Source organism: Miscanthus floridulus, chromosome 9 (assembly GCF_019320115.1).
Source record: "Miscanthus floridulus cultivar M001 chromosome 9, ASM1932011v1, whole genome shotgun sequence".
NCBI classification, from domain to species: Eukaryota; Viridiplantae; Streptophyta; class Magnoliopsida; order Poales; family Poaceae; genus Miscanthus; species Miscanthus floridulus.
In genome coordinates this window covers 66532502-66544843 of record NC_089588.1, presented here as the reverse complement: position 1 = coordinate 66544843, position 12342 = coordinate 66532502, and the positions used below count along the sequence as shown (strand labels likewise).

The 12342-nt window shown below is 47.9% G+C and overlaps 1 protein-coding gene across 1 annotated transcript; it reads left to right on the top strand.

The window, feature by feature from the left end:
• The first annotated feature begins 1436 nt into the window (after positions 1 to 1436).
• LOC136482091 (receptor-like kinase TMK4) lies at positions 1437 to 11621 on the top strand. Its single transcript, XM_066479341.1, has 2 exons — positions 1437 to 3872; positions 10672 to 11621. The coding sequence occupies exons 1-2, from the start codon at positions 1610 to 1612 to the stop codon at positions 11133 to 11135; spliced, it is 2727 nt and encodes a 908-aa protein (XP_066335438.1). The 5' UTR covers positions 1437 to 1609; the 3' UTR covers positions 11136 to 11621.
• The last annotated feature ends 721 nt before the right edge of the window (positions 11622 to 12342 follow it).

The window sequence follows — 12342 nt, the reverse complement described above, 5'->3', positions numbered from 1 at the left end:
CCTACCCTTCAACCGTGGAGTATGAGGCAAACGAAGGTAGCCTCTAGCCTAGATGCCACGTCTACGCTATCGACTACTACTCTAGCGTCGATTATAGTTATCCGTCTTTATCCGGGCCCTCTACTAGAGTATCTGCCATGGGGACGGACGATGAACCCACAAACAAGCAAGAGTAAAGGTTAACTAGGCAAGGTTAATTAGCCATGGGGACGGACGATGAACCCACAAACAAGCTAGCTCGTTATCTTAACGAGCCAGAACGAGCCGAGCCGAGCCGAGCCAGCTCATTATCTAGCCTTATCTGCGACAATGTATAAGGTAATGATCAGAAAAAACTGAAATTAAAAAGGACCTAAAATGTTGCAGGCGGCACGGAGTAGCACGGCGGCTCTCGGCGCGGCGAACAGCAACGAGCTTCGATGGCGGAGCATCAGGGCGAGCGGTCGGCGCGGCGCTGCAACACTCACGACGCTCCTGCGGGGTTCTAGGGGCACTCCTGCGTGACATGAGGCGTAGGGCGTGGTGATGCAAACACTCCTGCGGGGCTCCCGCGGCGGGCCTCCGTGATCGTGTATGCGGCGGCAGCATGGGTCTGCGCTAGATCATGTGGCCTGGGGTGGTAGCGAGCGACGAGCAGAATCGTAACGGGCGGAGCATGGCACGGGAGTTTTGGCGGCGTGCAGGCGGTATGGAGCAGCATGGGCAGGCGATAGGTTCGGCGGTCGCACGCAGGCAGCACGAAAGCAGCATGGGCAAGTGCCGTGCAGGCGGTAGCGGCGGCAGGCAGGATCAAAACTACCGGAGCGCGTGAGGCGTGAAGAAGGAAATTTTTTTGAAGGAAACTTTTTTTGTTTATTTGGGGATTTTGGGATTCAATTCTGGGTTGTTGGTTGAGGTGCGTCGACGCCGTGTAGGGGATGGGTTGGGGGGGGGGGGGATGGGCAAGTGGCATGCGTTGAAGCCCAAGGAGTGGGGGTAATCCAAATAACGTTGGCCATTTGATCGAGTTCAAGCATGTGAAAGAGAATTAGGAGCAATACATAGATTTTAATGGTGTTGAAATCTTGAGTGCAATTTTATTGATGCACAATAGTTGAATTTTTTCAGCGGGGGACGCATATTTAGGGTTTACTAAAATAGTTGATTGTTAGTAGAGATTATGTATCATTTTTTATATTTTTTATAGACTTAACCAAATTTAAAAACGTTTGAATTTCTCAAAAAATTTGAATTACAATTTGTTTTGGATGCAAGGAGTATATAACTGACTGGCAGAATTTTTCTTCGCGAAAAAGAAAACAAAGGTGTCTCATAGTACATGGACGTGTTCATGGAAAGGGACAAGAGTGGCGCAACCCACCCACCACGCCCCGCGCCAGCCCACACTCCCGAGGACGCACGCCGCAGACAGCTGAAGCAGATGAATGAAACGAAACGAGATTCATCCAGGAGAGAGAAGCTATAGAGAGAGAAACAAGAGGGACAGAGGGGGGAACAGAACCACCGCGCGGCCGGAGACGCCAAAAATACATCTTCCCGGCCCAGGCAAGAAATCAAAATCCTCCGCAACAATCCGTCGCATTTGCGCCCCCTGTACGGCGAATCCGCCATGGGGAGGGCGAGATTTCTCCTCCCCCTCCTGCTCCTCCTCGCCGTCGCCAGCCTCGCCCCCGCCCCCGCCGCCGCGGCGACGGCCATGACCGCAGACGCGGGCGTCATCTTGGACCTCGCCAAGTCGCTGACCAACCCGCCGCCGTCCTGGACCGGCACTGACGTCTGCGGCGGCGTCTCCTTCAGCGGCATCACCTGCGACGGCGCCGGCCGCGTCACCGGCATCAACCTCGCCAAGCTGCATTTATCCGGCACCCTTCCCTCGTCCCTCGCTAATCTCACCGCGCTCCAGTCGCTGCAGCTCCAAGGCAATGTGCTGGAGGGCGACGTGCCCTCCCTGGCCCGGATGGGTTCCCTCGAGACCCTTGTTCTCGACGGCAACGCCTTCTCCGCCCTGCCGCCGGACTTCCTCGAGGGTCTCCCCTCGCTGCTCAAGCTCAGCATGGACGACCTCCCTCTCGAGCCATGGAGCATCCCCGACGCCATTGCGGGGTGCGCCATGCTGCAGACCTTCTCGGCCTCCAACGCCTCTGTCTCTGGTCCCTTCCCGGCAGTTCTTGCCAACCTGACATCGCTGCAGACGCTGCGGCTGTCGTACAATAATCTCACCGGGGTCCTGCCGGTGGGGTTAGAGGTGTTGGGCGCGCTGGAGACACTGCAGCTCAACAACCAGAGGTCGGCTGGCAAGCTGTCAGGGCCAATTGATGTTGTGGTGAAGTTGCCGAGCTTGAAGACACTGTTTCTTCAGTCCAACTCGTTCACCGGCCCGATCCCGGAGTTTGACCCCAACTCGCAGCTGGAGACTTTCAATGTCAGGGACAACAGTCTCACCGGACCGGTGCCACCGTCTCTTATAGGGATCGCAACCCTTCAGGATGTGACGCTGTCCAATAATTTTCTTCAAGGGCCAAAACCAAACTTCACAGCTAAGACTAAGGATATTGATTCTGGGAACGGGTTCTGTCACGAAGACCCTGGGCCATGTGATCCGCTGGTGACCACTCTGCTTGGGGTAGCTTTAGGGTTTGGATACCCATTGCAGCTTGCGAAGTGGGCAGGAAACAACCCATGCGATCCATGGCCTGGTCTTTCCTGCATCAAAATGGATGTAACTCAAATCAAATTGCCTCACCAGAACTTGTCAGGGATTATTTCACCGGCTTTTGCAAACCTGACTAGGCTTCAACGGTTGGATCTGTCTAACAATCAACTCACAGGGGTGATACCAGATGCTTTGACGACACTGGAAAGCCTCAATTATCTTGATGTCTCAAATAATCGCCTTACTGGACAAGTGCCTGAGTTTAAGCAGCCTATAAAGCTTATGACTGCAGGCAACCGGTTTGGGGAATCAGGTGGTGATAGTGGAGGGGGGTCCTCATCTTCCAATCCAACAGGTTCACATAACTCAAAGTCAAATGCTGGAATGATCATTGGAATTCTTCTAGCTGTCATTCTTCTTGTCATTTGCATTGGGCTTTTCCTACATCATCGAAGGAAAAAGAATGTGGACAAGTTCAGTCCTGTCTCAACAAAGAGCCCTTCTGGTGAATCTGAGATGATGAAGATTCAGGTAGTTAGGACAAATGGCCATAGCAACATAAGTGGTTCTGTAGGCCCAACTGAGCTTTACAGTCATTCAAGTGCTGACAGCACAAACATTGCTGACCTCTTTGAGTCCCATGGGATGCAATTACCGATGAGTGTGCTACTAAAGGCCACAAACAACTTTGATGAGGAGTACATCTTAGGTAGAGGGGGCTTTGGGGTGGTTTTTAAGGGGACTCTCAATGGCAAGCTGGTTGCTGTGAAGAGGTGTGACAGTGGCACTATGGGAACTAAAGGGCTGCAAGAATTCATGGCTGAGATTGATGTTCTTAGGAAGGTGAGACATCGACACTTGGTTGCATTGCTTGGGTACTGCACGCATGGCAATGAGAGGCTCTTGGTCTATGAATATATGTCGGGAGGAACACTACGTGAGCACTTGTGTGATCTTCAGCAGAGTGGTTATACTCCTCTTACATGGACACAAAGGATGACAATAGCTTTGGATGTTGCCCGGGGGATAGAATATTTGCATGGTTTGGCGCAGGAGACTTTCATCCATAGGGATCTGAAGCCTTCCAACATATTGCTGGATCAAGATTTAAGAGCCAAGGTTTCGGACTTTGGATTGGTCAAGCTTGCGAAAGATACAGATAAGTCCATGATGACAAGAGTAGCAGGGACATTTGGATATCTTGCGCCTGAATATGCCAGTATGTTCACTTCTCACTTCTATAAATATTTTGTTCTCAAGTACAATCAGCATTTGTCTTGCATATAATTCTTACTTCTGTTACTTTGGCTGCTTTCAGTTCAATCATACTTTATTTTTTACTTGAGCAATCTTTTTGCTTTCAATTTACACTATTCAGCAAGGTAGGATCATCTAGAAATTACCTTAGGAACTCAACTCTTTACATGATCCTAACAAGCAGGATTCTTGCCACTGTAGAACTACACAGAGCTGTGCTTAATTCAATTTGATTGTTTGGTAATACACTGACATATTTCTCAGGTTGTATTTGAAAAGCAGAAACAAGAATCGCTAGCAGAGGTGTAGGTTGTGTTTGGTTCTGTGCAATGCATGACGCGTGACCTTAGTTTGTCTTGTATCAGGGAGCCACACTCGAGCCAGGTTAGGTGTATGTAGGATCATTTTATCTGGTTGCATATATGTATTCGGCCTGGATGGGGAGAGATATTGTTTGGTTGCCTGCGTGAGTACATGTTTCATGAGATGAAAGTGCAAAATGAAGAGTTGAGGTTATAATTATTTTGTGTTATTTATTATAAGAACCTTTACTTTTATCTTTCCAAGCCTTAGTCTACTTTAAAAGAAATTAAAGTCACTTAATATGCACTAATCACACACTAATAGCATAATTAGACTAAATCACACGTTCGGTGAACCTGGCTCTAGAGAAATGGCCAATTTCTGTGTATCTGATCAGTGTGGTTGAGTAGCACCTTTTCGTATCCTGTGAGCCAGACCTAGTACCACGTACATTCAACGTAACAACCGCTCCCTGCTTCCTACAGGCTAGGCTCGAGCATATGCAGGAAACCACACACACCATACTTTTCTTGTGTTCACAGATAGGTCTTCTATGTTGTCAGACATTAGACATTGGTTTTTGGAATTTGGAACAAGGTTGATTCTTGATGCAGTCACTAATTCACTATCATAGACTAGCGTACATCACTAATTCACCATCGTAGACTAGAGTACATCACTAATTCACCATCGTACACTAGAGTACGGAGTATCCCTTAAACCGAACATAGGTTATTGGCAGGATCGGACGACCCACCAAATGCTGAAAAGCCAGTTTTCCACAATGGACGAGCCGAGTTTCATTACTGGTAGTAATAAATTGAATCAAGGTTAGTCAATCACCCAGATTTATATCCAAGACCATTACTTACCCTCCAGCCCAAGCACAAAGGGCTTTGCCACAGAAGCAACCAAAAGCACAAACGACGGCGACTATGCCACTCCCAGTAAACTACATGTTTAACACTGACATAAGAAGCTAACACTCAAAACCGACCAGACTTAAAAGCCAGATGAGGCTGCCACGGCAAGCAGGCCAGCGAAGACGGACTTCCAAGCAGCAGAACTGAAGCCGTCACATCTTGATGATCACCTGAGATTCATCCCCTGTCCGTTGGACTTGCTGGTGGAATTGCAAAGCCACCGACTTCAGAATCGCGGCCCCATGCTCCATTTGAGTCGCAGACTCCTGATTCTGCAGCCCTGTCCAATATACCAGCATAGAACATATCAAACATAGAATTTCTGTAGGAGCCTTTACTCTCTTCCCTTCAAAGCAAATAGATTTCCTTGTTTTCCAGATAGCTCAGCAAACAGCAGCCAAACCAACCATATGAACCTTTTTCCTTCTTGGGAGGACCCAATTGAACCACATCCAATACTGAATAAAGGACGAAGGTCTAACAGATATCCAAAACTAAAGGCCAGGGTACTCCAATCATATTTGATAACAGGGCACTCAAAGAAAAGAAGGCACAAGAATCGTCACCTTTCCATTTCTTTTTAACCAGGTTATCCTTTGTTACACTAGGCACATAAAGAATTTTATTTTTAAAGGCAGAGCTTGGCTTCCAAACCTTCTTATTGTTTGGACATTAAGAGCTACTGCATAAGTGTTTGTAGACAGATTTGACAGAAAACTTCCCAGATTTCTCCGTTCCAACGAGCTACATCTTTTGAGTCATTTACTTTGTATCTGAAAATACTGTCGTGTAAGCGCCTAAGCTGGTCTTGCAGGCCCTCATCTAACCACCTTCGAAACTCCAAGTTCCAGTTTTTACCACATAGCTCATTCATTGAGCAAGTTTGAGTAGTACATATGTCATATAAGCCAGGAAACTTGTCCTTCAGAGAAACATTTGCACACCAAATATCTCTCCAAAAACTCGACCTGTGGGGGCAAGACAGCCCCCGGGCATTGCATTAAGAAGAAGACCTCACGCAGGTCGAGAAAACCCCTAAACCCCTGCCCCACCGATACATAGCGGCACCGAAATCACACATACGGCCATTTCCAACTTTCATTGACCTACCCATCAAGTAGACATGGTTTACTTTAAGATCTCATTCCACACAGGGGAATTATTAGCCTTGTAGGTAATTTGTTGCAAGCATTTCCCTTTCAGATACTTTTTCCTTACAATCTCCTGCCAAAGAAATCATTTTCAAGTTTCCACCACCATTTGCATAGCAGACTAATGTTCATCTTTCTTAAGTCCTTGACCCCCATGCCCCCTTTTTCTTTAGGTTTAGTTATGGTTTCCCACCTAACCAAGTGGTATTTCTTCTCAAACCCCCTCCTTGCCACAGATTTCTTCCTGGTTTTATCAAGCTTGTCAGTAGTAGTTATGGGAAAGAGGTACATATAGACATAGCATATGTGGGCATGTTACTTAAAGATGAGTCCAAAAGGGTGGTTCTCCTACCAATGGACTGAGCTGCCTTGCCGACCATCTAACCGTTTGAGCAATTTCTCATCAAGAAGAAGCCAATCGGCTATGTGTAGTCTGGATCTAGACACAGGGACCCCTAGGTACTTTATAGGCCATTTCCCAACAGCGCAACTAAAGGTGTCGGCATACTCCAAAGACGTATCAACATCTTGGCTGATCATAATAGCTTCACTTTTAGCAAAATTAATCTTAATCCCAGACATGGACCCATACAAATGTAACAGGAACTAGAGATTAGTTGCTTGTTCTTTGCCATCCTGAATGCACAAGATTGTGTCATCTGCGTATGCAGAATCACAATACCATTATTTACATACTCCTGGTATGGATTGGCTGCGGTAGCAGGAAGACCCATTTCGTCCGTAGACTATTTCTTAGGTTCTTCTTGCTTGATTACAATCGACACCGGGTTCTCTCTTTTACAGAGATGACTGACTTGACTCCTAAGGAAATATCCTAACCGAATTAATGTAACTTATCTCTTTCCTAACAAACCAAACCAATCTAATCTAATCTAATCCGGCACTGTTCACGCACTATGGTGCCGCGTGGGCCCTTGGGCCGGCTCCACTTGCCATAACACTACTCCACCCCTTCAAGGCAGCTCATCCTTGAGCTGTGGCGATTGCTGGAGCCTAAGACCTTGCAGGCCATGAGTAAGCTGCTTGGAGAATGTTGGCCACATGACGCTCATGGCGACTTAAAGGAGATCGCCATGGCAGCTCGTGGAGATGGACCCCCGTTAGCTGCCTGGAGCACGAGCACGGAAGGCAGCATCAGGTTGGGCGGCTGCGATGCTGAGCACCGCACCTGGACTTCACGGCCCCACTCCGGCAATTTTGAGTAGAGGGCCGCTAGTCCCATCGCAGTCCCAGGTGAATGAGCCCCTGGGTTGGGGACGCAGCCAAGGTTGCAGGGGCCGTGGACAGCAAGTCCGGAGTCTTCGCAATCTGAACTGTTCCCAAGGGTGCCGCAGGTGTTGCCGTGGCTGCCAATAAAACTGTTGGCGATGGCTCAGGAGGCGTTGATGCAGTCACCATGACCGCCAAAGTTGGTGCAGGAGTGATGGCATGTGCCAGCGGGGCTGTTGGCGAAGCTGCCAGTGGTGAAGATCATAGTTGTTGTGGCGTCGCCATATCGTCGCCATATCGCCGTGGCAGTTTTGTGGCTCTCGCCACGGCGACGCCACGGCTCCGACGTGTATGGCGTCCGCCATAGCGCCGTGGCGTCCCCGTGGCGCCGATATGGCGTCCTGTGGCGCCGTAGTGCGCTGTGGCGGGCGCCATACACGCCGAGTCTAGGGTACACCGGTACAGCCGGGCCCGGGAGCAAATAGACGAACCGCCGCGCCCGCAATCAGCCCCGCCTGGAAACGCCCCGCCCGCAATCAGCCCGAGCCGCCGCAATCTCCCCGCCCCGCCGCCGCCGCAATCTCCTCGCCCGCCCTCAGCCGGCCCGAGCCCGAGCCGCCGCCGCCTGGAGTCGGCCTCGCCCGCCCTCCGTCGGCCGCAGTCCGTCGGCCTCCCCCGCCCTCCCGATCCGCGGCCTCTGTTCCTCTGTTCCCCCGCCTGGAGCCACCTTCGATCCGAGCCCGAGCCGCCGCCCTCTGTTCCCCCATCCTGCCGCCCGCCGTTCTGGTGAAGAGTGAAGACGTGAAGTGGTGAGTTGAAGTGCCTCACTGCCTCTGTTCTCTCTGTTCCTCTGTTCTCTCTGTGCCTCACACTCTTCTTTTTTTTGGACAGAAGTACAGAACATGGCTACTCAAGGGACTGGAAGCGCGGAGGCCTCGGACGCGGCATCAAATATTGATCCAAAGACTGATCCAAAGCGGAAGCCGGCAAAGTCAAATGATCCTGGGTGGAAATATGGATTTTGGCCAACCATTGGCAATAGAGATGTTGTGCAGTGTTGCTTATGTGATAGAAGAATAACTGGAGGCATTACCATTTGTCAATATAATTTCCTAATATCCTAGACTATAATGTATGGCGTCGCCACGCCGATGTGTGTATGGCGTCGCCACGCCGCGCGCCATAGACGCTGTAAAGGTGTGAAGGTGGTGGGTCGCCGCGCCTCGCCACGCCGCCGTAAAAACTATGGTGAAGATACAGTGGCTGCTGGTACGGCATTCTGGGACTTTGCTGGTGGCGAAGGAGGTGATGCCCACAGAGGAGGTGGTGCTGCAGATGTGAGTGGTGTGGGTGGTGCCGGGATTGCCGCAGAAGATGCAGAAGGCACGGGCGTCAGGGTGGGTGTGGAAGATGCTGCCGGAGTCGTGGCAGCATGGACCTTCGCTGGTGGTGTCATAATTGTCGGGCTAGGGGTCGGTGATACCGGAGATACCAGCGGCCCGGAGACAATGCCGAACGCATGTTCCAAGCGCCGGTTCACGGGCGTCAAGGTACATGTTGAGGGTGACGAACTGGGCCAAGATGAGGTCGAGCTTGGCAGAGATGGTCGCAAGATCGGTGTCGAGGCCGGCCATGGACGGCGATGCCTCGGTAGTGGTCTTTGATACCAATTGATATGGATTGGCTGGGTAGCAGGAAAAACCCTTTCATCCGTAGACTACTTCGCATGTTCTTCTTGCTTGATTACAATCAATACGGGTTCTCTCTTTTATAGAGACGACTGACTTGACTCCTAAGGAAATATCCTAACCGAATCAATCAACTTATTTCTTTCCTAACAAACCAATCTCTTAGTAGTGAAGCTAGGGTGTTTTAGCCAAGAAGTTTCAAAGCAGAAGGCTCTTGATACTACTTTATTTTCCAGATCTGAACCATAGACCAGAGGGTTATGGTCAGATTTATATCTGGGTATTTTCTTCACATTGCATAGAGGGAAGTCCTGTTCCTAATCCTTTGAAATAAGCACCCTATCAAGCTTTTCAAGAGTAGGGTTCATTCTATTACTCCAGGTGAACTTGCCTCCTTGCATTACCACTTCCCTTAGTTCATAGGAATTGATGATTAAGTTAAAAACCTCAATGTATTTGTTGTTTAAGGCTTGCCACTAACACCCTTCCCCAGACCCCGCACAGAGCTGGAGCTCTCTGCACTGGGTACGCCCTTTAAACTTTGTATTCTTCTCACTACTATATCTTAGAATATTGAAGTCACCCCCCAAAATCATGGGGTATTTCATTTTAGAACAGAAAGTGGTTTTAATAACTGCTTTACATGATCCTCACCCCCTTTTCTTTTCAAGATGGGTTCTGTAGCAACCGCTTCATGAGTCCTTTGTCTTGCCATTTTTTTGAGGGATTGTCTTGCCATTTTTGACTGTACAGATGATGTTTGATTATGCTTGTGAGGACGAGCATTTCCCAAGCAAGCAACACAACAGTTATTCAGTTTTTGCTGGTGATGGCATATTAACACACATACTTTTGCTAAGCAGATATCTGGAAAAACGTACAATGTTATTGCTGATAGTTGAGGCCACTGGTCAACTCCAAATGAAATTACTGAACCTTTTCCTTTGGTTTACGTCCATTCTTTCGAAAGTACAGAAAATCGTTTACATGCCTGTTCTTTTTTGTGATGTCAAAAATTGACTACTAGTATATCTGGTTCATATCATGCTCAGCACCTAGTAAAGCCTGACCTTAGTTCTGTTATTCCTACTAAACAGTGACGTGGTTTTGCACCATTTAGTACATCGGAATACAATTAGGACAACTTACTCAAATAAAATTGGACTGGAACTGATTTCATGTATCCATTTATTGACGGAAAAAGATTCAAAAGACGGTGCCATAAATCAATTCTGGAGGACTTTTCAGTCATTTCCCAGACATTTTTTTTTCACTTGAGCTCAAATTTTATCCTTTTTCTGTACATTTTCTTCAAATTCGGTATTTCAGCATTAATTCTTTTGGAAATAAATGCAGAGAATTGTATGTGAACAATTGTTTTTTCCCCATGTTTTGCATTGTCATGTTTTTTATTTGTTCCATTTTGTGGCATAGTATTGATAAACATGCTATTGATATGTATACAGCTACAGGAAAGGTCACTACAAAAGTAGATGTGTATGCATACGGTGTGATACTAATGGAGATGATTACGGGAAGGAAAGTACTCGATGACTCATTACCCGAGGATGAAACACATCTTGTAACAATCTTCCGAAAAAATATGCTTGACAAAGAGAAGTTCAGGAAGTTTTTGGACCACACCCTGGAGCTCAATGCTGAATCTTGGAACAGCTTGCTGGAGGTGGCTGATCTTGCTCGCCATTGCACGGCGCGGGAACCATACCAGCGGCCAGACATGTGTCACTGTGTGAACAGGCTTTCCAGCCTAGTGGATCAGTGGAAGCCAACAAATATTGTTGATGATGATGAGGGTGGGACAAGCGAGATGGGTCTTCACCAACAGCTAGAAAGATGGAGATGCGATGATTTCACTATATCAGATTCGGATTCATTCAGCACATACAACACATCAAGGAAGTACCATTGACAATTAGTGAGGCCTTTTTTGTCATATATAAATGAGGAACCATGATCTGACGCATCAAGAGGCTCTCTACAGCTCTGTGGATCACGGACAGCTTTGAAGGTCAATGCGCCAGCCTGTCAGGTGTTGTAGTTAGCCCATTGAAAACAAGGTTACTTGATAATCAGCATCTTCCTTCATTAAAGGCTGCTAACCAGGCTCAAACTTGAGGGAAGTCATGATACTTGAAACTTGTGCTGTATCTAGCTTATCCAGTTTGTATCATTTGGTCACTGGGGACATCGAGAAACAGTTTGTTCTTGAATGGTCATGAGGGAAAAAAGATGAAAGAAACCATAGCTTCCGAACTGCATTCTGATGGTTAGTTTTTTAGGCCGTAGAGGGTTGCTTTTTGTGTACAACAAAACTATTTGTTATTATTTATCTAGTATTTGTATTTGCTCTGTACAACCAACCGTGAGGGTTGCTTTCTTCGAAAATACCTGAACATGTGAAATGATGCTACCTAACGTTCAAGTTTTGCGTTAGCTTTTTGGAAGTAAATTAAGAGGTTGCCAACCCGTACATTCCTATAAACCAATATGTAGAATGTTATTATACCATTAAACAAGTCGCATTTTATAGAATCTAGTTGCTTTTATAGAATCTAGTTACAATTCTTAAAACATTGACATGAGCACATGTAAAAGTGCAGGAATCGGCACCATAGAAAATGTATTTCAATGACCTATGTACAAACAAGATAAACCTTTACATGAGAAATTGAAAATTGAAAATGCAAGAACATGTTTTAAAGCCTATATCATCATGAGATACTAGGCCTGTCCACTCACGGTTTCCACAGGTTTGGTTTTTCATTCCAGTCTGCCGGTGTCCGGTTTGGCTTGGTCAGTCTGGTTAATTTGTATGTTGCTCCACACTTCTCATTGTTGATTGGCTGCCTCTCGCATTGGCTACTTCCTGTACAGATAAAAAGCCAGTAATGATGGAACTCGGGCGTCCCGGACACCGAGTCTGGACGCCACCTCCGCGCTCCATCGCTCCCATGCGACCCCGTGCCCACGTCCGTGTGCGCCTGCGCCCCACCGAAGATGAAGACAATGTGGGCGGCGGTTAGGGTTGCAACGTCGACGGCGGCAGCCTCTCTCTCTAGCCTCTTCCCCTCTTCTTCTCCAACTCCGGCAGGCTTAGAAGGGGTTTTGGGAGGCAG